The sequence below is a fragment of the Gymnoscopelus braueri genome (genome assembly GCF_963280865.1).
Source record: "Gymnoscopelus braueri genome assembly, chromosome: 3".
Classification (NCBI taxonomy): Eukaryota; Metazoa; Chordata; class Actinopteri; order Myctophiformes; family Myctophidae; genus Gymnoscopelus; species Gymnoscopelus braueri.
The window spans coordinates 17156776-17184231 of record NC_137612.1 but is presented as its reverse complement, the minus strand read 5'-3'; the positions used below and the strand labels follow the sequence as shown (position 1 = coordinate 17184231).

Here is a 27456-nt window from a genome sequence, read left to right as displayed (position 1 = left end):
GAACAAACACTCTATATAGCAATGATATAATCGGAATATCAATAACCTACCTAGAGAGAGCTATTTAACACACACACACACACACACACACACACACACACACACACACACACACACACACACACACACACACACACACACACACACACACACACATTAAACACCACCTTTAACTTGTCCCCATGCAATCCTCTGTTCTGCTGCTTCTGAATTTGAAATAGATAGTTCAAATGATTGTGTCTAAAACCAAACCAAACCACTAGCTTCTGTGCAATGGTGTAAAAAAAAAGGCCTTATATTTCAGATGATTGATCACAAAAGGCTTATTTTGTTGTACATGTAAGTAAGGTTATTGTCAAGGTAACAGGATAGGTGGGCACTAGGGCAATGATCTGGGCACGTCGGTGTAGAATTGGCTATTTTGCTAAAAAAAACAACATGCTAAAACATTCGACAATTAAGGTCTAATAATTCTACAATTGCTACAAATTGCTACACAACCTGTATGTCATTTTGGGACATAAACAAGAAGTTGACGGATAGAATTGGGTCTGATAATGATGCACTGTGCATGTTTACATCATGTATACTTTACATGACTTAAGACCATTTTCCAATGCTTTTTTTTTTTACATTTTGGACAAAATAGCCAATTTTAGTGCCCACCTATCCTGTAGCCATGTCAAGACCACACAAGCTCGAGGACGCCATCTAGAGGACTACTGTTCAAATTACTATCACCCTCAATGAAGTGCGAAGAAGCACCTGTCCTGTCCTGGTAGTAACTGTCGGAGGGAGAGAGACGCCGTCCGTCGTCTATTATCTGATCCGTGTTCTGGACATGATGCAGCAGAGAACTGTGGTGAGCGTAATAAATGTGTTAAAGCGTTTGGTTAAGATATGAGCATGCGAAATATGATCTGGCAAATGGACACTCGTCACACTTGACTCCACTGTGGGGAAACGTACACGGACCGGGTCCCGGAATGCATTGCATTTGCACACCTTGGGAGGAGTTTGTATTTCCTGCAGTGCTGTGTTCTCTAGCCTACTAACGCTAAACTTAGAGGTATTGGAATTCACCCACGATATGTGTTCAAAATAAATATGCCAAAAAGCCACACTATTAAAAATAAATAAAACGCGTGTGTCTATTGGAGAGAGGTCGTCAGTCAGTGTCGACTTGTCATGAACAACACTGTTGTATTCAGTGGTGTAAAGTAACTAAGTACATTTACTCAAGTACTGTACTTAAGTACAATTTTGAGGTATTTTTTTTACTTTAGTGGAGTATTAACAATTTTCAATACTTTTACTTCTACTCCACTACATCTCAGTCGAGGCAAATATTGTATGCCTACTTTCACTCCACTACAATTATTTGAAAACTTTAGTTAGTAACGTTTTAGATTTAGATTTGTATTACTAAACATACATTAACCACTTAAGTTCTATATATATTTCGGCTATTTGAAAATAGCCCATTTAAGCTCACACAACGTGCTATTTTCAAAAGATTTGTATATATTTTGAAAACTTGAAAAGGGACATTCTGCGTAATGAGTACTTTTATTGGTACTTTAAGTATATTTTGATATATACTATACTTTTACTCCAGTAAATTCTGAATACCATACTTTTACTTGTAACGGAGTATTTCCACATTGTGGTATTGATACTTTTACTCAAGTTAAAATGTGAGTACCTTTTCCACAACTGATTGCAGTCATAGTTATAATAGTCACTACAACCATATTATAACTATGTAGTCACAATGCACTGAGCACCTATTATGTCGTTGTTCCTCCACAAGAGGTCGTTGGTATCAAGGTTACAACAATCATGGGTCGGGACGAAAATAACTCCATTTGTGGCTGTGTGTGCTTACCCATGTTTATCTTAGGAATTAAATAAATAGCCTATATATTTTCATGCAACACTTGCCATGCAAGCGTTTCGAATGTGGCTTTTGGTAAGAAAGTTCAAAAAAAGAAAAGAAAATAATGATTACACACTAATCTTGGACAGCTCTCTCTTGGTTATCAAAACAGCTCAAAGCGTGGATGTGGTCGACAATAGCCTTGGATCAAGAAGACTGTCTAGATGTATCTTATCGAGTCAGACTTTTGCTTTCGTATCTAAAGCAAAAGTTAGACTCAATAAAATGCATCTATGATATGATTATCCAAGGCTATCATTCATGACAACATGGAACTACGTTTCTAACATGGCCTTTGTACATGGCCTTTGTACAAGGACCCCTTAGCTGAGAGAGAGATGAAGCAGGGACCCATCCCCACTAAATTGAATAAAATTGTGTTTCATATATTCCATTATTTGACAGCACTGTCATCAGTGTACGTTGGATTAATTTGAATGTGTATTTTCAGACATTTAACCACTTAAACTGTCAATTTGTAAACTTGACCTTTCACTCTGTACTTTGTCAGCTCTTTTCCCCCTCTTAGCTGAAAATAGCCGATCTACAACTACAAGCTCACCCAAGCTTGTAGATTGGCTATTTTTGGCTAAAGTTCTCCTCAGAATAGAGATGCTAGGGTTGAAGTGGTTAAAAAAGTATATACTATCACACAATGATTTGGTGCCCCCCCCCCTGTAGTAACTCTGGGGACCCCCTGTTGAAGACCTCTGCTCTAAAGTGACGAAACGTAGTCACGTAGATTACACTTTAGCGTGTGCTCCGTGGCTCGTGCTATTTGTATAACAGGTTTCTATCCCCCTCCTTCCTGTCAGCCGAAAGTTTAACTTTAGGGTGGGATCTACTAACTACCGAGACAAAGGCCTCCTTGAGCGCATAATACCGTAGGCCTGAGGCCCGTACTTTTATCAAAACATCTGTTGCTGCCTCTCCTTGAAAAATACAAACACATTCCATATCGAATAGCAAGGTGAAGAATCTGACAGCTGTGCGCAACAATTTTGTCAGTCTGATTTATTTTACTTTTTGTTTTATTTGGACCTAAGCTCTTTTCTGTGTGTGTGTGTGTGTTTACAGCGATTCATTCAGCCTGCCTATGCGGAACAAAAGACTAGAAGCCAGGAAGTGAACTAACCAATCAGCTGCGGCCTTACATCTCCTCTGTGCGAGTGGCCACTCCCGGCGCGCCTTGCTTCTATCAGAGCAGTGAATCACACACACAGCCTGGAGAGAACCGTGCTCTGCTGCTGTGCTCTGTCTGAGCAGGGTGAAGGCTGACAGGGCTGTCCTCCATGTTTTAATAAGCATTGACATATATCACACTGAGTTTTGTTAGGCATGCATCCACAGAGGTAAGCCTGATTTTCATTCTTTCACATATAACTGCTCTGTTGATAAAAGCTACCCTGCCACCATGTGAAATCTGTGCCTGAGTATAAGAATACAGGTTTGTCTGGAAGGGAGGGAGAGAGAGAGAGATTGCCTCACCCCCACACAGCACAGGAATGGAGCCTGGAAGGGGTGCAAAGCACAGTACAGTACAGTGCTTCTCCCAACTGGGTGACTGCCTGGACACACAAAGAGGCATGGACAAACTCACTGAGACATTCGCATGTCATAGTAGTCCTGTTTTCTGTTGTCATGACACGAAGAGGATTGACTTGTTAGGCAAGTGAGGTTGTAGGAAGCAAGAGGCTGGCTGTCACAGGCCTGTGCTGTCAAAATGGCAGGCCCGAGTAGGAAGGGGGCACACGGCTGTTTGTAGCTGCAGGGTGAGAGAGGGAACACAGAAAGAGGGGAACGCCTGGTGGAATTAACAGATGGTACAACTGACAGCACAGCAGGAATAATTTAGGCCTCACAGTGGCACCAGAGCAGGGAAAGAGGGGAAGCGTTGTTAATCATATGCCAACCTTAAGTAATGATCATGAAAAGAGCTCAAAGCTGTGTTCTATCAAGGTGTTTTTAACGCATGGCATCCAGAGCTCTGTTCATCCTTAACAGAATGAAATCCTTTTTACATGGCAAATGACAAAAAAGGGAAAAAAGGGGTGGAAAAAGAGTAGGTCCTGTCCAGTCAAATTCCTAAAATAAAAACAAGACGAATGTTAAACACAAAATAAGCTTATCCTTTCATCGCATGGGGAGAATTGACTGGTTTTGATGGTGTGCTCTGCTGCTCAGTTCTCTGCTGCTGAGCGGCAGCCATTTCATAGAGCTTCCCTTTTCTGTCCCTCGGTTTCAGGCATGCTGGGTATTTGTATGTGAGGGAGAAGGGAAGAAGAGGGGAAGGACTTGCTCTTGAAAAGACACTGGATAGAAAGCCCATCCTGCACACAGAGACTAGAATATCCGTTTGATCTCGACCAGGTTTGAATGCATGTTATTGATACATCATTATATGTGTATGCTTTGCATTTTTATTTCCAGGATGTATCAGTCCTGAGTGAGTTCACTTCTCTGTGTGTGAGGTTTACAGTTAAATGGGTTAGATCAGTTTCGACATTTCGTTCATTTATTCCAGTTTGATAAAGATGATGATTTTTATACTCCCAACACGTGAAATGTGTCAAGGGCATTGTTTAATGCATCACTGTTGTATGTGAGGTTGCCTGCTGACAAGAATACATATATGACCATGGGGGAATAATGGCCCAGACATAATGTCACACATGTAGTATTGCCCAGCCAGGGGTTCAGCAGCCTTCTGCAATTTATTTATTATTATCACCCCCCCCCCCCCCCTCCCTGGCTTTTTTGTGTCAATGGTGTTTGGTAATGCCTCTAATCCCACCACTCTGGAGTGTGGACTGGCATTGCTGCACTAGAATCTGTTTTGCATCGACTGTTCGTGGGGTAAGAATGTGAAAATCCTTTTCATGGCAGCCTGACATTTTCTAATAATTCCCCACTAGACCCATATACCATCTGACCTTTCCAAATGTCCTGCTTAACCCATCCCCCCCACCCCCACATTTGTTTTCCTTCTTTCCCTATGTGTACCTACCTGTTCGTCCAATAGCATTGTTCAGGTTAGTGTTGTGTTGCAGTGACATAAGGAGTTCAAATACTGAATAGAAGAGGTCTGTCCGAAATTAATTCTCAAGAAAGAATCATACACTTTCACAGCTGGGTCTGTGTATGTTTTTGATCAACTCATAAAACCTCAAGCCAGCATTGATTTTTGTGAAGGTATGCTAATGGAAGAAGAGAACACACACTGATGAAAGAAAAGGATTGTTGGCAGCAGCCTGTATTGCGTAAATCGCAGCCATTTTGACTCAGAGGCCTGTGACATTTGCAATCCTGTCTTTGTGCTCGGTGGAAAGGCCCTTGCTGCATACCACCCTGCTGGTCTTCCTGTAATGCACTCCCAATAGCACAGTTGAAATGAGGTGTGTTTATGTGCTGTGTGTGCAGCAGCAGGGAAAGTGTCTTCAAAATGGACGACACACACACACACGTCACACACACACACAGAGAGGCTGAGGGCACAGTGAGGGAGGGAATATGATCTGCACCCTCTCAAGCCTGTGGCAACTGCATCTGCTGTTTGATTAGAGAAGACATGCTCATGCTGTCAAGGTGGCCTGGGTTTTTAGGGAAGTGGAAGGTTAGTTTCAGGGGTTTCTCAGCTGTAGGTGAGCAGCAATACACTCTGCATTGCAGCACTATCGAGAGCGGGGAGAAGAAAGCCTGTGTGGCACACTGAGCCCGCACCCAATCAGGCTCCTCCGTGTGGTGCTCAAACCAATCGGCAGCCCACAGCTGAGGTTAAAGATTGACAATCGCAGGGAGAGAGGGAGAGAGCGAGCAGCAGGGAGAAAAGGCCTTCTGGAAAACCTGCACCCATCCATGATGGCTCATACCCCCCAACGACCTCAATAACTGAATCCAAAAAAAGAAACAGATTAAAGAATAAGCTGAAGAATCTGTGTGCGAGTAAGGCAAAAAAAAAGAAAGGTATGCTGTTGATTTCCTATTGAACTATATACTATGTTGTATCAATAGTGGGTGTGGGAATGTCAGTAGGATGCAGTTGGTTATATTGTGTGCTCTGTGGTGTTTTTAAATGTCAACTCAAAAGTCTCTTGTCTGAATGAGCAGCATTGATTTTCATCAGTTTTTATTTTATTGTTATGTTCTCGTTCCTGTATTCCTGGCCTGGCCAACAGGAGATGTTGCTGAGGTTGTGATTGTCGGGTTGTTATACAGGGAGGATAGATGAAGAGGAGGACAGTGATGCTATTTTGTTCTCCTCTCTCAGCAGATGTGTTATTCTTTTCATGATGCTAATTTTCTCTCCCTAGTGATGGGAGGATCAAAACATGGAAAATGCAGTACTTGTCAGGTTAACAAGACACTGTCATTGTTTTTAACATGTAAGACTATTGTAACAGTGCTCTCAGCAAGAGCTAAATAGATACATTGAAGCCAATTCCATGTGCTGTGACACAATTGATACATCAATGGTTTGTTTTGCCTGAAAAAAAAAGATAATGATTCACGTCTGAGCTGATACTGGGTAAAACCTGTTGCTCTCACTTATGTTATGAATTAGTTAATGTTACCCAATCATTTTCTTCAAGCACTTGAAGCACTTGCTTTTCTTTAAAGGCCCAATTAATTTAGACTTGGAGTTTGAGTATATGTCTGACTGATATATCTGAAGAGTGTGCATTCACTTACCAAGGTGCCAAGAGGTCATAACACAGGAAAACCACAAGGGATGGTTGTGCTGCAGACAAGCTGCCTTTTGAGAAGAACTGAGCTTACTGTTAGTCAGGGCCCCAGTGAGGTTGGCCCTGACTAACCTGGCTTTGCAGCAAATCCCGTCGAGATTGAAGACTGAATATGACCATTCACTGTTGCCAATATTGGCTTGTTCATGTTTTCAACCATTATTATAGTTTTTATTTTCAAAGTAACAGTGACAGAGTAAATGATCTCTTTGCAATGTAGTATGCGTCTTTGGGTGAACATTTCCAAAAATGTAAGCAAAAACCCTACAAAAGTACAAACGTATCGCAATGTGTTGTGGCTTGTACATGGGCTATTTTTGCTGCACAACACTGTCATACGACCAAGTTTAAAATGGGGCTTAAGTGGTTAAAGGGATACTTCACTTTCACATAAAATAAACATTAAAAAAAAAAAAAAAAAAAAAAATGAAAGAAGTTATGGCAAAATAAAGGCCCCCTCACACATTAGTAGGACACTCTAATGCGTGAGGGGGCCGTGATTTTTCCATTACTTTTTTCATTTATTTTTAATATATTTTTTAAATTTTTATTTTATGTGAAAGTGAAGTATCCCTTTAATACCTTTTTTTAGTAGTCCCAAACGGCCCTTCCGTGTTTCTGAATCATCAAATTCACCCTTCTCTGCACATCATCATCTCCCTCATCATCTGCCTCACTCTCGTCTACCTCGCTGCTCTCTTCACCTGACCCTGTTGCTGGTAGATGTGTTGGGAGATCAGGTCGTGTGTGGTGGACAGGGCTACAGCAACCACCCACCAACTCCCAGCCATGTCCAAGTGGTGCTTCAGGGAGGAGTGGCACACTAGATATGCCAAGTAGTTGGCATTGTTTGTGGATATCTGCATCTGGAGGGAATGATTTCTTGTTTGTCCACTTTACAGCACAGGCTTTTGCCATGGTGCTGCCGTTCTTGTCACCATAGATAGATAACATGTCGTCCTTAAGGTCAAGGCTATCTCCACACCGCAAGAGTTGCTGTGGCTCCACAGCGCTCTTCGCCACCTTGTCATAAACTGGCGACTTCCCTTTGCCATAGAAGCCTGAGTTGGCATCACAGCCTGTAATACAGTGTAGTTGCACAATACAGTCTGCCATCTCCTCACCAGGCCACGGCAGAGGACTGTGTCTTTCTTTCTTTTGATACACAGCATACTGGGTTGCTGCTGTGAGATGACCACTGCCGTGACATAGGCATTGGTATCGGCTGTATCAATGACAACAAGGCCACTGTAGCCTGACTCATGTAGAGCTGCATAAACAGAGAAGAGGATGGTGTGTCAGCCTCAGTCTGGTCAAAGCTGTAATTCTGCATCGGTTGGTGCAGTGGAGCCAATAGAGTCTCTGTATCTTCATTCTGCACAAGTTCAGTCAGGTAGCTACATATTCTTTTTTTCAGCTGCCCCTTGTTAATGACGCTACACGGCAGCGTTTTGAATACTCTGACGGAGGGAGTTGCCATCCTCCAGATCAGGCCCTTGTCGATGAGAGCAATGTAGGGTTCTTTCAGATCTACAGATTGGAGAGAGAACTTCTGGATGAGCTTGCTCTTCTGCGTCTTCCTGTATGTGCTGTTGGAGTTGAATATGGCCTCACACTCCTCAACAACACAATTTTGTCCCAGCATGTCAGGGAGGTTCACAAGTTGACTGACCTCAACCCGGTTGATCACTACCTTGAGAGTATTTCGCTCATCTCAGCAGCTCTTGCTGAGGAGTTCCTCCCCAGGATTTTCCCTGCATGGCCCCTTTGAAAATGTCAAATGTTTGCTCAGATGGATACTTGCATGGAGCTGAACAGTCTGTATGGCAAGTCAAGTTGAAGAAGCTGGTCAACTTCTCCTTTCCTGCAGCAAGGGCTGAGTTGAGGTCCGCAATGGGTTCCTCAGAGGCAGGCATAGCTGGCTGTAGCGTGCAGAGGGTGGGTGAGGCCAGGTCAAACGGATAGCAGTCAAACTCATGCATTCATGTGACCAGGTCCTGCACAGTGCATATGTTACAGGGAAATTGGCATTCCAGGGAAATTGAAAAAGGAGCGCTTGTTTTTACCACCTACCCAAGCAATTCTGTATAACCAACACTAGAGGGCAATGAATGCAAGCCACACGCATGCACATGCGTGTGTGCATGTGGCACACGCATGTGTGTGCACGCGTGTGCGTGTGTGCATGCGCACGCGTGTGCGTGTGTGCATGCGCACACATGCACACGCACACATGTGTGTCGTCGTGGACACTGGATAGTAACCATAGACTGTAACCCATGAAAATATCTATTCTCCCCCTATCGGTTCACAACTCGGACGGCGCTGATTCGACTAGCAGACCTTCGGCCGGTCGGCGCGGGCACTCGTGCCTCCTCAGTCTCTGCTGAGTCGGCGCGCCTCCGTCATGGACAATAACTATTATCATGTGTGAACGCGTGTTCAGCGTTCCCCTAGCGTAGCTTCCTGGTTGCTATGTGGGGGGGGACAACAAAAGACAGGTCCGCCTCGCATCAAAGCCCCGCCTCGCGCCTCCTCCTCGCGCCGCCTTGTATCAAAGCCCCGCTTCGCGCCTCCTCCTCCTCCTCCTACTCGCGCCGCCTCGTATCAAAGCCCCGCCTCGCGCCTCCTCCTCCCCGCGCCTAAAAGCGAGCGCTCCTCTTTCAATTTCCCTGGAATGCCAATTACCCTGTGACACATACACTACTCATCTTCTCACATCCGTTTTGGGGCGTTTGCTTCTTGGCTTCTTTTTGGTTGGCCAGGGTCTTGTGAGCTGCCCGTATTCAGCTCATTATATAAAAAAGTGTCTTCATACATGATTCTAAGTTCTCTGGTTCCCTGTAGAAAAAAATGCCGGGATTTTTGCTAGGGACCTGGGTGCAAAATCTTTTTTAAAAGGTCCATAGCAGTCAAATCGATCGTCAAAACATCTTAGCCAGAGAATGGTCACGGAAGTGCCGTTTGGGACTCTACTGTACTATTGTGGGTTATATCTTCTAACTAGCGAAAATGTGCTTGCTTAAAAAAACGATGTCTCTGCTTTAACTGAGAAACAACTGTTTCCTAAAATATCACCTGGTAGGTATTCATCAGCACATCTTAGGTTTCATAATTTAGGGCTAATGTCTAAATATAGACTCACCACTACAGCCTGCAGCATAGCATATCTGGCACTTGAAACGTACCTTGCATATAAAATAGGCATTATGTCCATTTCCTTAAAGTGTACTGGATTCCACTAATCACCAGTTAAAACTATGTAGATTAAAGAAGGTCCTAGAAAGTTGATGCTGTTGAAGTGGTAGCTAGTGTAACAGTGACAACATTTAGCAGCCTTTAGTTTGTGGTTGCAAAAGTCCTGATGAAGATCTAATCTGATTGAAACGTTGCAAAATAAGATGAGCTTTTTCTCTACCGGTGTGCTCCATTTGTTGAATTGCCTTTTGTTCTGCACCTGGGCACTCATGTGGCTGTGCGTGCTTTTAATTTGCCATTCTTTGAAATGACTACTGATATCACTTTGTCCTTGGAAGTCCTAATACACATTTTAAGTATTCCTGTGTATTAAAGTTAGCCCACATTAGCCCACATCGCATGGGTCATAATAATAACTAGTTTAGTGTGACAAAAGAACTATCTCACAGACATATAAAAAAAGCATAAAACTGTAAAAAAAAAACACAAAAAAGCATGTGTAGCCACATGACTACTAGCCTGACCATCAATGACATTATTTTAACCACAAATGCAGATGCCAGCTGTTAATTTTTGAAACATTGATATTAATAAGGTAGGTTGCCTCTGATGAGTAGATTACTGATCACGGCTACCGTTTACACTTAAATTAAACAAGAACAACAAGAAAGTAACATACAGCTGAGCTTAAGGTTTTGAGCAGAACAGGCAACATTACGGAACTTGCTTTGCTCTGATAAGGCATGATATGTGATGACATCACACTCTAAAAGCATATTGGTAATGTTATCAGTGTAAATCATTTACTTGAATCAGATACTAAATACAAACTCATGGATGGTTGTTACAGTTTGCAATAGGTTTTGTCACCTTAAGTCATAAGGACATTGAATGTACTGTACGTACGGCTATATGAGGATTCTTAAGGTTATATTGTGGACAAATCCTTGATGATGCCTTTCTCTTCTCTGTCTGCGTCAGTGTGGCTGAGGAGGAGGGGAGGACAGAGACAGATGCAGCAGAGGCAATGGAGATCTCAACACGATCCAAAGGTAAGAAGATACCACACAAGGTTGTTTTTAGAAAGCTCAGCAGAGCTGTTTTTATCCCTACGGGAGTATGCGGTAATAGTGACAGTGTTTGGTTTTCCCTTCAGGGGTGTGTACATGCGTTCAGTGTGGTTTGCGTGTGTGCATGCATGTGGCAGTGAGTTGCAAAATAAACAAGATGGGGGATTGCTGTCTATACTGCTGCTTTTTACATTGCTTTTAGGTCAATATCATTATGGTTACTAGCTGCATGAGTATGTATGAGTACTGCAACACTCTTGTGTTGGATATCTGGTGTCAGCACCTCTTTTTGGAAATCAGAACTGTGTCATGCTAGGTTTATGTGAACTTTGACCCCTGTGTGTAGTTTCAGACCCAGGGTCAGCAGAGAGGATAGTCCAGAAACGCAAGATGCCCAGTCCCTGTCACTCATCCAATGGTCACTCCTCTGCTGAAACCTCCCCTAGTCCAACGAAAAGGAAGAAGAAACCAGGGGCAGTCGGCAGTAACAAAGACCAGGTACACCCCCCCCCCCCCCCCCCCCTGAACAATCTCTTCTTCATCCTTGAAGAAATATTTTAACCACTTAACTAAAGCTCACAACACGTCCTTGCGAAGTGTTGTGAGCTTGTAGATCAGGGTTTTTTTTATCCGTTTTTTTGTGTGTGCCTATAATGATGTCCCAAAATTGGATGCCAGAATTAAAGTGGTTACTGTAGTTACAAATGGAATCACCTACCTTTTTGAATTGAAATATTATATTAGCTGCAGCCAAGCAGCTAGTATAAGCCACTCGGTCCAGAACTTTCAAGCGCTACTACAGTTCAATTTGGTTATTGATCATTAATCAACAATGAGCAACTACATGGTCTATTACATTTACAATACATTACAACATATTATTTACAGACGAGCTGTCAAAAATGGACAGTGAGCCTCTGTTTTACTCCAGCCTGCCTGTGAACAGTCCTGTCTGGGATGTCTGCTGCAAAAGCATATTTTATATATACAGTATATGATTACATGGTATTTGCTATATTAGTCGCAGCATTGTATGTTTTTTTTCCCAAATGTTTACAATTCCAGCAAACATAACCTAAAAGTATTAATCATAAAATTGAACAGCAAATTCAATTAAGAACAGCAAATGTATAAAATTGCAATAGGCTCCATTTTCAAGATTCCTTGAAAAGGCGTTTGCAGTGTGTACAATGCCAGACCTACAAATTAAGCCTAGCGCCACTGCCAGAAAGAAAGAAATCCCTTCATTCAATCCAGGCAAATCTTATGAATGACCAAACTCTTACCCTCATTTAGTTGTTATATCTTTCACCAAAAAACATGTACAAATGTTGCATCCATAAAAATAGACTTAAAATCAAATTAATGCACATGACTCTGTATGATTCGTTAGACCTAATCTGTTTTCATTCATTTCCATCACAATAAATGATGACAAACTACAGTTTGAATATACTGTATAACACAGCTGTTGCAGTATATACTGTAAATTTACTATAGAAGTGTGTGTGTTGCCTCTGATTTCAGCATGCCCACCGTGTGACCATTCTACAGATGTTCATTCTCCTCCTGTAGTCTCATTCCTATTTTAACTCTCTTCAACGTTGTGTTTCTTTTGTCCGCATTCCAGTCAGAACTAAGACATGGTCCCTTTTACTATGCGAAGCAGCCAGCACTCACTTCGGACCCTGTTGATGTTGCACCACAGGACGGCAGGAATGACTTCTACTGCTGGCTGTGCCACCGTGAGGGCCAAGTGCTCTGCTGTGAGCTCTGCCCCAGGGTGTACCACGCCAAGTGCCTCAAACTCCCAGCCGAACCCGATGGCGACTGGTTCTGTCCAGAGTGTGAGGTACTCACTCAGGAACGTGTATACGGGTGTAGCTGCAATCAGTGTTTAATTCTGGATGACTTTTCAGGAATATGCGGAACTCCTCAAATTGTCAATTACAAATATTTAAGTTTACAACTCTTTTCTTCTTGGTGTCTTTCAGAAAATAACAGTTGCTGAGTGTATAGAGACTCAGAGCAAAGCAATGATGATGTTAACTTTAGACCAACTGTCTTACCTGCTTAAGTTCGCCCTACAGAAGATGAAACAGCCAGGTGTAAGTACATTGATTGAATTTTAGTGGAGAATAACTCTTTCACCTGATTAGTTAGGTTTGGGGTGGGAATCATTTTCACTACAAAGGGCTGGGTGATATGGCTAACAAATTCTTTTTTTTAATCAACTATATTAGATTCTTCTCACCAATTTAGTCATTATGCCAATTCCACCTACAACGTTTATAGATCCTGAAACTGGCAAGCCTACTGTTTGGTCTGGAAAGGGTGTAGAGTAGACAACCGCATGTCTCCTCCTTTCAGCGGAATGTGTGTGGAGGAACACACTATACCTCACAATTCTGCTCCTAATTGAACAGACGTCTCAACCAACCTGTAGGAGGCGCTAGTGCAGCGACCGAGAATGCCCTCCCCCCGCTGGCTTTGCACCCACAAACAATTGTATTTGTTGTTGGCCAAGCTGGAGGCACTGACCCCAGTCTACAGTCTCCACAGTAGTGGGAAGGTACTTTCCCCCTTCAAAACCCGGTTGACCAATAATTTGATATTATGCCTTTTGGCAATGTATATCTATATATCCATTCTCTTTAAAATGGGTTAATTTATACTGCCTTTAAAAAAATTATGACAATGAGAGAGACTGGAAAAGTGGGAGAGAGAGAGTGGGAATGACATGCAGCAAAGAGCCTCGGGTTGGATTCGAACCCAGGCCAGTTGTATGCATTTTTACCAGGTGAGCCACCAGGGAACCCCCGCGAAACTGCCTTTATCAAATGCAATCAGATATGCACAGAATAACAGTGCATATATTATACAACCATGATTGCAAGAAACAGGTGTTTATGCTTGTGTTTGTAAGAACTAAAATACACAAAGTTAGAATTAACTTTTTACATACATAATTATGGTGGTTATTTCTTCCCAGTTGCTTCTGGAGGATACTGCACACTGAGAGAATGATTCCACTCGCTGTGCTTGTATGTACTGTAGCAGTTTTCAAGGCAGCGGGAGAGGAGACTTATTAGCCTTTCAATCTCAAGCATTCCTCATGTGATGCTTTTTGGGGTGATTGCTGGGGTGATTGCACTTCCTCAAACAGTTAACAAAAGATTGTGGTCTTTTCTATATTTGATCCTCTAAAGCCAGGTTTGTATCCGATCTCTTGAAGCCAGGTCTGTTCTGAATACGATCTCTTGAAGCCAGGTCTGCTCTGAATACGATCTCTTTAAAAAAGAAAAAATATTTATTTTGGGCTTTTTATGCCTTTCATTATGGATTGGACAGTAGGCTGACATAAAATGGGGAGAGAGATGGGGAGTCGAGTGACACGCAGCAAAGGCTGTCGGGATCGAGACTCAAACCCGCAACCTTCTGTCGGGCTACATTGAAGCCTAGGAGTCCGGACCGCTACGCCAGCGGTCCAGGCCTGAGTCCGAAATCTTGAAGCCAGACCATCTGCATTATCACTGTGTTTTTAGGGGCTAATTTGTTGTGCTCCTCTAGCCCTCCCTCAATAGCTGGCTTGTTCTTGTGATCGCTATTGCATTTGCAATGTTACTAGGAGGCACATCTGGTCTGGGCCCATCTTGGCCCGTCTGGCCCAGTATTGGCCAGTCCAGTCTGGGTTGGTCTTGGAACATCTGGTCTGGGCCAGTCTTCCACATAATGAAAAGCACATTAAGACTGAACTGAAAACTGATAGATATTCAACATTTAAGATGTTGTCTACTTTTGTTTCTCCCCTAAAGAATTCTCAAATATATCTTATTATATATATCGCCCAGCCCTACTAGAAAATAGGATGCTCTCTGTTTACCTTTTTTTGTTTTTGTTTTTTTCATTGCTACCTGTGCTAAATATTCCACATCCCACAAATTGTATCTCTATTGAATAGTGGCATGAATTTGTCGTTTGCTAGTCATGTTATTCCAATAACGCTCAAAAAGAAAATCACAGTTGAATGTTATTGGGCTTGTTTTTGCTGTCATGCTTTTCCTATTCCATTCCATAATGCCTGATGCCAGTGTTTAAATTATTAACTGTTTGTATGCCTTTGGCATGATGACTTGATTTGCATGTATAAGGCATGTATTACGCCACTAACAATCAGACTCATGTACTGTAGTTGACCTGTATGCTCTGGCTGGAGTTCAGAAAGTTACTAGTTGGTAGTGAGGACACAGCTGCCCTCTTTTATACGTCGTCGTATACGACCCTTTCGCTTTAACGACGTTTGCCAACAGGGTCGTGCGACAAAGTATAAATTAAGCCTAACTCTCTTTCAGGACCAACCCCGCTCGTCACCTTTCTCCCCACACGCAGCTTCCACGCAGAGAAAAGCTTTTAATTGGGTAATAAATCACACCACTAACAAGACCCCATCATAATTTTCTTCCTCTGTTATGTTTGTTTTTCCTTCTTTTTTTTTTTTTTTAAGCTTTGTTCGTCGATATTGTCTGTCCACGGGGGAGGTTTGACAGCATGTTGTGGTGTGCAGTGGTGGAGGTCAGAGCTGTGGAGCGTGTTCCACCCCTTTGTTCACCGTATGTTTCTATATTCTGTGCACCTTGTCCAGACTGAACCCTTCCAGAAGCCTGTAGCCCTTGAACAGCACCCAGATTATGCAGAGTATATTTTCCACGCAATGGATCTCTGCACGCTGGAGAAGGTGAAAAGCAGACCAGAGCATCATGCATTCACTTTGAGCCAATTTGACACAACATTGACTTTTTTTCTTCATTTTGTGTTTTGCAGAATATCAAAAAGAAAATGTATGGTTGCACGGAGGCCTTCTTGGCAGATGTAAAATGGATTCTTCACAACTGTATAATATACAACGGAGGTAAGGTGCTCAGCTTAGACCTTAGAAGTTTGTTCCAGCCTTTTTATTGAATTGTTTAATGCAGACTAATCACCCTCTTCTAGGCAATCACAAACTCACAGCTACAGCTAAAGTGATAGTGAAAATCTGTGAACACGAGGTGAGTATGTGTGCTGAGAGGGGAGGGCGCAAAAGGGTTTTAGTTGGGAACAGGAACTTCATGCATCCTTTGATGCTTGTTTTGCAGATGAATGAGATTGAGGTGTGTCCTGAATGCTATCTGTCAGCCTGCCAAAAGAGAGACAATTGGTTCTGCGAGCCATGTGTAAGCTCACTAATTTCAACTACCTGATTATGATTCTACACAGTTTTATTGATATATTCTCGTATAGTCTTATACTGTATAGTGTCTGTGTCTCATATTTGCAGAGTAATCCACATCCTCTGATCTGGGCCAAACTGAAAGGCTTTCCATTCTGGCCTGCCAAAGCACTGCGAGATAAAGACGGACAGGTGGACGCTCGCTTCTTTGGACAGCATGACAGGTAACAGCTCTATGTGCTTCAATTTCTTGGACTGGGGGGCACCTCACTGTGTCACATGGTGGGACGTTATGGTGTTAATCTTTATCCCCAGGGCTTGGGTCCCTTTAAACAATTGCTACCTCATGTCCAAAGAGATTCCCTTCTCTGTGAAGAAAACCAAGAGCATCTTCAACAGTGCCATGCAGGAGATGGAGGTGTATGTAGAGAACATGAGAAAGAAGTTTGGAGTGTTCAACTACGCCCCCTTCAGGACGTCCTATGCCCCTGATAATCATTTTCAGATGCTGCTGGACACCTCCAACCCCTCGTCTACCCCCATCAAACCCGAGAAGCAGGAGAAGATCAAGCTGAGCTTTGATATGACGGCGTCTCCCAAGATGCCACTCAGCAGAGGCATGATGTCTGGGGCTGGAATAGGTGGGAGCATGGCAGGCCGGCGAATATCCCTTAATGACGTGCCTCGTTCCCCCATGAGCACTAACTCCTCTGCCCATACGGGCTCGGATGGGGAACAGGACACAGCAGACAAGTCCCAGACAAAAGCTGCAAACAGCCAGTATAGCACAGGGGAGGAGTCCATGGACTGTACAGGTATACGCAGACAGACACTTTATTATGTCTGCATCCAGACAGAATTGATGCATTTCTCTTTGTATGTGTATTCTAGGCCGGATTGCACATAGGATACTTAACAATAGTTTTCTTCATACAGCATCACCTGCCTATGGACGATCTGTTCCTGCAGGCAATGCCTTGGACAGTCCCAAACCATTCCATTCTCAAGCCCCCCTTGCTGCCAAGCAGGAGAAGACTCCACCAACAGGAAGCATTTTAAACCTCAACCTAGGTGAATCCCTCAATAGGCATAGGATATTTGTGGTAATGCTTCATAATGGCTATTCCATTCTTTGAGCAAATCTAGATAGATATGGTGAACTACACTTTTAAGGTAGCTCTCCACCGCATCGACGTTGGCGGCGGTAAGTGTTGGAGAGCGTCTGATGGCGAAAATCTGCTGTTGAATGGGTGGTGGGTACACTGTTGCGTCGGGTCGCAAGCTGTAGTGAAGCGTCGAAAGCCGAATGAGCAAGCTCGGTCGGCTTTCGACCGTCGGATAGCAGTGGGCTTGTTGTTGAAAAAGTAATAGTAGTAATCTTTAGTATCTGTTTGGTGGAGAGCTACCTTTACTGTTAGTTGAGCCGCTGTGAAGAGGTGAGTTCAAAACTATTCTAATGCGGCTGTCTGTATGTATGTCACTGTCTTCACATTTATCCACCAAAAAGAAAGAGCTATGCACACCTCTAGGCCTCTAGTTTGCTTTATTTAGATTTTTCAATTGTGTGTTGTGTCCTGCCAGATCGGAGTAAAGCAGAAATGGACCTAAAGGAGCTGAGTGAGACTGTTCAGCAGAAGCAGGGGCCCATGCCGGTCCTCACCTCACCCAAAAGACAAATCAAGAGCCGTTTCCAACTCAACTTGGACAAAACAATTGAAAGTTGCAAGGCCCAGCTAGGTGAGTTGACTGTTTTCAGTGAGCAGGTAGAGTAAAAAGAGTGACTGAATGAAGCAATAACATCCACACACTCTTGTTAAAAAATGTAATAATTATTTGGGAGTTGAATAGAAGTTGAGAGTGCTGGGCTTCTGGGTGACGTTGAGGTAAAACACCATAAAGGCCCAGGTTTGATTCCTGGCAGCGGTGCCTGCGGCTCGGCCAGGCCATCCATTGAACACAATTGTTTCCTGAATTAGTTTTAGTTTAGCCGTTTGGGTGCCTAAACCCTCTAGCTTACTGAGTGGAGGTTTACGATATATCTTCTTTGTTTTTCTTGGCTTTGTGCAGGCATAAATGAGATCTCTGAGGATGTGTATAAGGGCGTAGAGCACAGCGACTCGGAGGACTCCGATAAATCGGACTCCAGTGACAGTGAGTATGCCAGTGACGAGGAGCAGAAGCCCAAAGAAAGCCAGGATGCTCCTAACGACAAAGCCCAGAAAGAGCCTTCCAAAACTCGACTGAGGGACCAACATCCATCCCCAAATCAAGATAAGGACAGCAAACCTGAGCATCCGGCGGTATCAAAATGCTCTTCAAGTGACGAAGGTGCTACAGTTTCCGATATCGCATCTAAAGAGAGGCCATGTATATCTGATAAAGAGGGCCAAGAGAAGACAAAAGCAGCTCCGGCATCACCTGTTCCCAGAGAGAAACCTCCGGTCAAAGAGGAGGTGAGGCAGCCGGTTCCAGTAGAGGACTCTGATTCAGAGAGGGAGCTGGTCATTGACCTGGGAGATGAACAAGGAGGCAGAGAGAGGAAGCGGACTAGAAGAGACAACGCCGCTGTTAAAGAGTCGTCTGCTAGTAAGACTGAGGGTGAGTGTTCTGTTTTTATTTTTGAAAAACTAATGTATTGATCTTACTCCTACAGATTTTGTCCGAACATCACACAAATAAGTACACATTATCTCTACAGTCATGTGATCAAGATGGATCTGTCAGATTTTTTTATATTCCATCCTGATTGACTAAGATTGGCTTCCAAAGTTTGTCGGGTGGCTGTTTTGCACAAAATGCCACACATGAATGTGTGGCAGCAATGCATGATTGCTGGGAAACTTTGCATGCACATTCCCACTAAGCCAAAGAAGAACCTCCATCTCAAATGTTTCAAATCGCCTCATGGTGGCGCTACAACAGCCCACGTAACGTTTTGGCCTATAACTCTTGAACCGTAGGTCGTACAATCAACATCTTTTTTCCCTGGATTCCTTGGATCATGACGCAACATATAGGTCCAGCCATTTGTTCCAGATTACATTTTCTGCCATAGTGTGTTTTCTTCAAAACACACTTTTTGCTACTACTCGTACATATTTTGTCCAAAACTCACACTCCTCACTTATGTGATTTATAAGTATTTTTCAGATCCCATTCCAAGTGGCTATGACCAAAGTTTGCGGGCCCTGGCTAGGCAACCCGTCCGGTGAAGACCTGTGCTCTGAGGAGCACACTTTTCTAGTTTCACTCTCATTCTATTGTTCGGTAGAGCTGTTTTTCCTGTCTCGCAACAACACACACACACACACACACATACATACATACATACATACATACATACATACATACATACATACATACATACATACATACATACATACATACACACACATACACACACACATCGCTAGACAATACAATTATCCTTAGCATTTATTTCACAACATAGGCTACTGACTCATAGGCTACTGACGTGCGTGTGTGTGTAAGAGAGAGAGAGAGAGCAAAGTTCAAGATTGTATAGTTATAGCAGAGACAGTAGGTTGGGGGAAAACATGCTTGTGCACGTTTGTGTTTTTTACACTAATGATAATCTTACATTTTCCTTGTCTTTTATCAATTTTAGCCACACTGGTGAGAGCGTGGGGCTGGCAATATTGATCAGCTCAAACCACGTTGTTCTGGTTGTGTGTAACTAGTGTGGCTTTTAGACTTTTAGTCCTGTTCTCTCTTCTTATTTTACAAAGAAAAATTGTAAACACAAACATGTAAAGAGTTTGGTTAGCTTTGATTCCCACTATCTGAAAACATTCACAACTTTGCTGATATTTTATTAATTAGCATTCTATGTTTCCCCCTGTGCAGGTAAAGCCCCCACTCTTTCAGCTTCTCAGTCTCAACACCACAAAGCCACTTCCTCAACCTCACCCAATGTCAAAGACTCTACACCGTCCCCTATGGCCCTTCCTGTTGCCATGGTCATGGCTGCCTCTCCTGGAGCCATGAGTCCCGCCCTCACCCAGTCCAACGCCACCCCAGCGTCGACCCTCGCCTGCTCCTCGGCTTCCGGCGCTCCGGTGTTGAAAAAACAGCGCCCCCTGCTGCCCAGGGAGACTGTGCCAGTAGTGCAGAGAGCCGTGGTCTGGAATCCGACTGCTAAGTTCCAGACCTCTTCTCAGAAGTGGCACATGCAGAAGGTGCAGCGGCAGCAGCAGAACCAGCAGTCTGTGGCGCCTGCACAGCCACAGGAGCAGGAGCCCTCCCCGGTACAAGGCCAAGCACAGGCAACAACACTCAACCAGACTCCGGCCACGGGAGCAGTCGCCACAGTGGCGTCTACGTCAACACAGAGCACACGCTATCAGACCAGGCAGGCTGCCAAAGGTAGATCAAACTTGGTACAGGTTCTAATGATCTCCAAGTAAGCCATTGTTATGGATGAATAAACATACACTGTGGTTCATCGGTTCTACCCTAAAACGGTCCCGGTTTGGGTGCATTAATGTCAGTGATCAGCTGTCGTCTTCTCATTCTAGCTGTTCAACAAAAAGATACTCCTCCACTCGTCACGTCCACCTCAGCTGTTACCCTGGTAACCAGTAGTCCAGTCTCTGTGGCTGCGATGACAGCGTCAGGTCTAGGCACAGCCTCTTCCTCCTCCTCAGTTTCAGGAGACTTGCAGATCCCCATGGCCTCAGCAGACATTGCAGCAGACATCACAAAGTACACAAATAAAGTGAGTATTTCTAGATTGATGGCTAATAGTAAGGCAAGGCAAGTTTAAATGTTTAACACATTTCATACACAAAGGCAATTCAAGGTGCTTTATAGTAATAAGGCATTTAAAAGCACAAACATACAGTTGACAATAGAACAAGATGGGCTTAATAACACGGGTGTAAGCTGATTTAGTTTTTTAAATAAAAGGTAGTGGAGAAGAAAGTTAAAAGTATTCAGATTTGGCACAAGCCTCAGGTACTCTGTAAGTTTGCTCTATGTGGGGCTGGGACATAATAATGAAACACTGCCTCACCATGTTTTGTATTAACTCTGGGAACGGTTAGTAGGCTATTAAGTCTATTAACCGTATAAAGGCCTGATTATACAGGTACTTGATGTAGCCGCGACGGTCCGCGTACAGCGTACTTCTGTTTACAATTTGGTGTCTGCACTCTGCAGACGTGCACGTGTTCCCACATGCACACATGAATCAAGAAGGGTTTTATTTGTCACTTATACAAATCCAAGCAGCGAAATGTTAGTGGGACTTGTTCCGCAGAACTGTGCTAACAATGTATTACAACAGCAAGGAAATGGGAATAAAAAGTAGTAATAATAATACAAATTTAAAATAAGAATACAAATACTGAATGCGATAGAAATAAAAGTTAGGGTTAGGGTCTTGTTTTAGACAGGTACAATATCTTATCTTTTAGCAGCAGTGTAAAAAATGTGCTGGTACAATGTGCAGCTACAATATATATCCTTTAGCAGCAGTGTTAAATAGTTCGCAAGAAGAGGCATAAGATATCCTGTATCTTTCTATATATACACATACATAAGAAAGAAGAGTAATTTTTCCGTTTCATTCTGTTATTTGTTTTTATGTTTTTGGCTCTGACAGCTACAGAAAAAACTCTTTCTAAGCCTTGAGCCTTGGACTGTGAGGCAGCTCAAGTGCTTCCCATTTCGCATCATCACAAATAGTCTGTTGCTAGGATGATTGTCCATCATTCTTTTTGCCCTGCTCAAGCACTTGCTCTTATGTCCTGTTGAGACGGGAGATGGCTCCCTGTGGTGTGCTGAGCCGACCTCACCACCTTCCGCAGCAGTCGTATGTCTAGGAAGAGCTCTGCCCATACCATATAGTCATACCCCCTGACAGGATGCTCTGGGTAGTGGCACAGTAGAAAGATTTTAGGATCTTCTCTGATAACTTGAATTTCTTGCTGTCTGATGTGGTACAGGCAGGCATTGCCTCGCTTTCTTTGCCATGGCCTCTGTGTGCATATTCCAAGTCAGGTCCTTGGTGATATACTTGGAGGTACTTGAAGCTGTCCACTTGCTCCACTGGTTGATCAGGAGGGGCATGTAAGACCTTTTGTATCTGTGTACAGAAGTCCACGATTATCTCCTTGGTCTTCCCAACATTTAGGAAGAGGCTATTTTCCCGGAACCATTGCGTCAGGCCTGCCACCTCCTCCAGATAGGCCTTCTCGTTGTCATTTGTGATAGGGCCCACCACCACCACTGTGTCGTGAGCAAACAATGGTGTTTGAGCTGTTCTTGGCCCCTCATGACTGAGTGTTGTAAGCTGTCTGAGCTGTAATCAATAAATAACAGCCTGACATATTTCCCCTCTTTGTTGTTGTCAATGTGAGAGAGGGTGACATGTAGAACCTTAGAGATGCTGTCATCAGCGGATCTATGTGGGCGGTAGGCAAACTGCAGTGGTTCCAAGGTGCTGGGGAGAGAGGAGCAGATGTGATACTTAACTAGCCTGATCCTCTCAAATCACTTGATGAGCACTGACGTCAGCACTACCGGGTGGTTGTCGTTCATGCCAGCTGGGGAGTCATTCTTGGGTACTGGGTCAATGGTGGACCACTTGAAGCATGTGGGAACCACGGACTAGGCTGGGGAGAGGTTAAATATGGTGGTGAATACTGGCACCAGGAGGTCAGCACAGGTCTTGATGATGACCTCACATCCTGTTCAGAAAAAAACGAGCGTGTTTACTGTGTTTAACTCCACAAGGGTGGAATACTCCCTATCCTTGTTGTCCATAGGGCTTCTCATGCCAGCTGCGGGGCTAGCGCCAGCATTGTTGGCCTCAAACCTTCTGTTATTCTGATCTGATAGAAATATTCTGATCGTTAGTCAGTGTGGTTTCATCGCTCTCGATCGACTGTTGCTTGCCCTTTTAATCTGTAATTGTCTTAAGTACTTGCCACACACCTCCTGCATTGTTCTGTTGGACCTGAGCTTCCACTTTAAAAAATATAACACTGCTTTGTGTCGGTTAATAGGTTAATCCACTTCACTCATGGCATCCTGCAGGGAAAGTTTTCCCTCAGCTCCGGTGTCTAACCTCCCATGTTATTACTATCTGGCTCCTGGCTAGCTGCCCATAAGTTCTGTGACCACGATTAGTTATGATTTTTGGGTAGCAATTTAAAAGCGGTCTTTATTTTGTATCTGAATGTTGCTGTCTTCTTTCAGATTATGGATGCAATCAAAGGAACAATGACGGAAATCTACAACGATCTTTCCAAAAGTACTTCAGGAAACACAATAGCAGAGGTAGGACTTTTTACATCAGCCCTGGGAGGCTGAACAGCACTGATAATGCAAATGATAGCAAATCATATTCAATGTCATGAAACTGGTGTCTTTTTGTCTTACCACAGATAAGACGGCTGAGAATAGAAATAGAAAAACTTCAGTGGTTGCATCAACAAGAGTTATCAGAAATGAAACACAATCTTGGTAAGCTGGCTGACCGTAAAATGGTTTTATTGGTTTGATTTGGTAAAATACTACATAGTGGAGGTAAATACTGGAGATCTTTTTCTGCAAAACATATTGAAATGCATATAGGCTTGTGCGTTTGTTCAAGATTGTTCACTTACGTACTGCATGTGCACTCATGCAGAGTTGACGATGGCAGAGATGAGGCAGAGTCTGGAGCAAGAGAGGGAGAGGTTGGTGGCTGAGGTGAAGAAACAGATGGAGGTGGAGAAGCAGCAGGCGATAGATGTGACCAAGAAGAAACAGTGGTGTGCTAACTGCAGGAAAGAGGCCATCTTCTACTGCTGTTGGAACACAAGCTACTGCGATTACCCCTGCCAGCAAGCTCACTGGCCAGAACACATGAAGTCCTGCACACAGTCAGGTAAAGTAGATTATTAGAAAAAAACACTCAGTGGCCACATTAATAGGTTCACCTGTTAATTAATGCAAACAACCTACTCCTCCAAACAGAGTGATGTGGCTGCAACTCAGTATATAACGTATTGTATGCAGAAATGGCCAAGACAGAGGTTCAGTTACAGTTCCACCATCAGAATGAGAAAGTTACTTGAACGTGGTATGATTTGTTAGTGCTAGACAAGGTGGTTCCAGCATCTCGGAAAAATCCACCCTCCTGTACAGCTGGTCTCTCTTTTAGTGAGAGATGACTGGATGGTGACCTGCCTGATACTCAATAGGTGTGTACCTAATAAAATGGCCACAGAGTATTGCTGACTGTATTATCAACACAAATCATACCGTAGTCATCTATGTATGATGGCAAGGATTTGTACTGTAGATAGAATTGAATGGTTGGTGGAGATTTTTTGTTGCATTCCTGAGCCAATAATTCGATGACTGGGTGGCTGGTCATTAGGAGACTCAATTGAGTCTCCTAATGACTAGAGAGACTCTGCTGGTCATCAAATTATTGGCTCAGGAATGCAACAAAAACAAAACAATCTCCATGAATACTACTTCATGGGGTGTGTAATTGATCGAAAACAAGTCAAATTGGGGTGAACTACTCCTTTTAAAGCAAATCTTTACCCAGTCTCAGGCTCTCCTCTCCGGTTAATTCAATAGTGCACTCCTGCGAAGCTTGAGGATGTTAAAGTAATGTAATGTGTCAGCCTAAAACGTTCAAATACATGTGATGTCTCATTGTGGATACTGTTGAAGATGATTGAAATAAAACTACTGCTACTAATGCTACTCCTGAATACTAGATTGGACTTACTTATTCAACCCAGTGACACATGCAACTGTAAGAATACATTTCCATGGATTTGCTGTTTATAACTATTTTGTTGTCTAATTTCTAGCAACAGCCCCACAGCAAGAACCTGAGCTGGAATCCACAGCAGATCTTCCTCCCAACAAAGGTTTAGGACAGCCTAGCAGTGGCCCAATGCCTCTCAGAGACACGGCAATCTCTGCACCATCAGACAAAGACACTGACATGGAGAAAAACACTGACAATGTTGCTGTAAGTGTGTCATAATCTGTCATTACCGCACTTCAAGCTGTGGACATTTTGTTTGTGTACATGGATATTTCTCTGTGCCATTTCCCTTATTAAACTGCTGCTACTGGAGCAACTCATTTTTATTTTTTATTACCAGTTGTGGGCTCACATGCTGCATTCAAAAACACTCCCCATTTCAATTTGACAGATTGACGGCAAACAGCATATAACCACTAGAGGGGGCCAGTTTCATGTAAAGGCCTTCTAAGCACTTTAATATTTCCATGTACACCTTTGCAGTAAATTGGTGTATGCTAGTGCTTAATCTGAAAATATTAGGCTGTGAGCATAAGCGATTGGAGAATTTGTTTACAAAAATTTAATTCCATTTGATGGACCATTAGATTTTTAGACTGTTGACACAAATGTCTGTAAAATACCTATGTCAATACTATATGTTAACTTATTTGCATTACTGTAATGTTGCTTGTTCAGTAGCGCTGAGAGAAAATAACAGATGTAAACATTTTACATAGGCTGTTTATATTCAATAGATTACCTGCTCCAGAAAGAACAGAGTGAAAACACTTACAGATATTTTTTCTTTACATAATTTATCCCTTCCCTCTGCTTTAAAGTGTTATTGAAATAACACCTGATACCTACTTCCTCCTGCACTAGTCTTACTGAAAAATAAACAAATTCTGTAGTGGGATTACATGTACGCCTGCATGCATCCAAAGAACAAACAAATCTTAGACAACTGAAATGGGGGAGGAATTAAATGCTTATACCATGCTGTTCACCGTTGCACATTATTTTCTACAAGTGCCACAGTTACGTTGACAATTTTATTGCCTATGTTTTGGGTGCCACTGTAATTCCTCAACCCTCTTGAAAGACCTTGTTTTACAGTATTTATTAAAAAAACCCTATTCTTTACTGTTTCTGTATAGTTTGGAAGTTCATACAAACTGTATATTTTTGTCAGCACGACAGTGTCATTGCTGATGTTTACATTCTGTACAATAAAAATTACATAAAATATTTTACCCTTTCGTCTTTATATGTTAAAAGCTGGCCTTACAGAAGAACTGCATCAAACAAGTATCCTACTTTATTTTAAAGGCTGAATCACTGATATGTATGCATAAACAAATGGGTAGCCCTACCACATAATAATAATGATTATAGCACACTGGAAGGAAACATTATTATATTTTCTAGCTGACTGTGCTCTTAATAGAACTATTCTGGCTATGTAATAGGTTTGTTTGCATTAATATTGGATTAAGACGGACATATATATGTTATTTTATGATGCGGTAAGAACGTTCAAATAGCATATTTTACATCAAGTCAAACTATTTCAAAATGTCTGTTCTTCCATAGTATGTACCCTAAACCAGAGATCTTCAAAGTTTTTCATCCCAAGAACTCCTTAAATGAGAGAGATGAAGCAGGGACCCCCCACTACATATCGTATATAGATTCATAGGTTCATAGATAGCTTCATAGACTAGTTTGACAGCACTTTCATCAGTGTTGTGTAAATGTAAGGTTTGTTTTGGTTTACTTACACACTTTATATTTTGGCCTCTACACCAAACTTCTTAATCGAAAATAGCAGATCTACAAGCTGACAACGCGTCACAGCATGACACGTCATCTTGTAGATCGGCTATTTTTGGTGAATGTCCCCCCCCCCAGAATAGGGATGCTGGAGTTCAAGTGATTAGTGTAAATATCTCACATAGATTTGGCGGACCTGTGGTAACTCTGAGGACCCCCTGTTGAAGTCCCCTGCCCTAAACCATTGGTCCTTGAGGGAGTTCCAGGGGGTCCCCAGCTAAATGATAGATTAGGCACCAAATGGACCCTTATGGGTCTGTAACTCTGAGAGTGTACAAATGGAACCAAATGGACCCTAACGTGTCCATTTGGTTCCATTTGTACACTCTCAGAGTTAGATTGACATTGATTTTACAATATAAATTGCGGTCCAAGTGATAGAAATGCCATTAAATGGGGGTCTGTAGCCCTAATGCATGTCAAACTGGGGGGGTCCTTGAAATTTAAATGGTTGAGAATCACTGATAGAGCCGTAAAAAATCTTCTCTTATGGGGGTCCCTGGCATATCTTTTCAAATGGGGGTCCGCGGGCTAATAAGTGTCAATTTGGGGGTCCTTGACATGAAAAAGTTTGAGAACCACTGCCCTAAACAATCACGGATTGGGCCTTTCAACTGCAGTTCCCCTCCTGTCCGGCAGAGGGGGCTGTGGGATTCTCAAGGCCGGCCAGTAAACGGTCAGCC

General features: G+C 42.9%; 1 protein-coding gene across 4 annotated transcripts; it reads left to right on the top strand.

The window, feature by feature from the left end:
* The first annotated feature begins 754 nt into the window (after nt 1–754).
* zmynd8 (zinc finger, MYND-type containing 8) lies at nt 755–26181 on the top strand. 4 transcript variants are annotated; one of them, XM_080422782.1, is made up of 23 exons: nt 756–862; nt 3017–3291; nt 4185–4309; nt 10861–10931; nt 11296–11447; nt 12580–12801; nt 12944–13057; nt 15302–15367; nt 15592–15684; nt 15771–15858; nt 15942–15997; nt 16085–16162; nt 16267–16382; nt 16474–16973; nt 17095–17229; nt 17740–17895; nt 18226–18756; nt 20026–20544; nt 20697–20896; nt 23383–23463; nt 23571–23649; nt 23816–24055; nt 24999–26181. In XM_080422782.1, the coding sequence occupies exons 4-23, from the start codon at nt 10907–10909 to the stop codon at nt 25175–25177; spliced, it is 3630 nt and encodes a 1209-aa protein (XP_080278908.1). In that variant the 5' UTR covers nt 756–862; nt 3017–3291; nt 4185–4309; nt 10861–10906; the 3' UTR covers nt 25178–26181. The 4 variants fall into 4 exon arrangements, with proteins under 4 accessions (XP_080278909.1, XP_080278908.1, XP_080278907.1 ...); XM_080422781.1 differs by lacking the exon at nt 4185–4309; XM_080422783.1 differs by lacking the exons at nt 3017–3291; nt 4185–4309 and having other exon boundaries at nt 755–862.
* The last annotated feature ends 1275 nt before the right edge of the window (nt 26182–27456 follow it).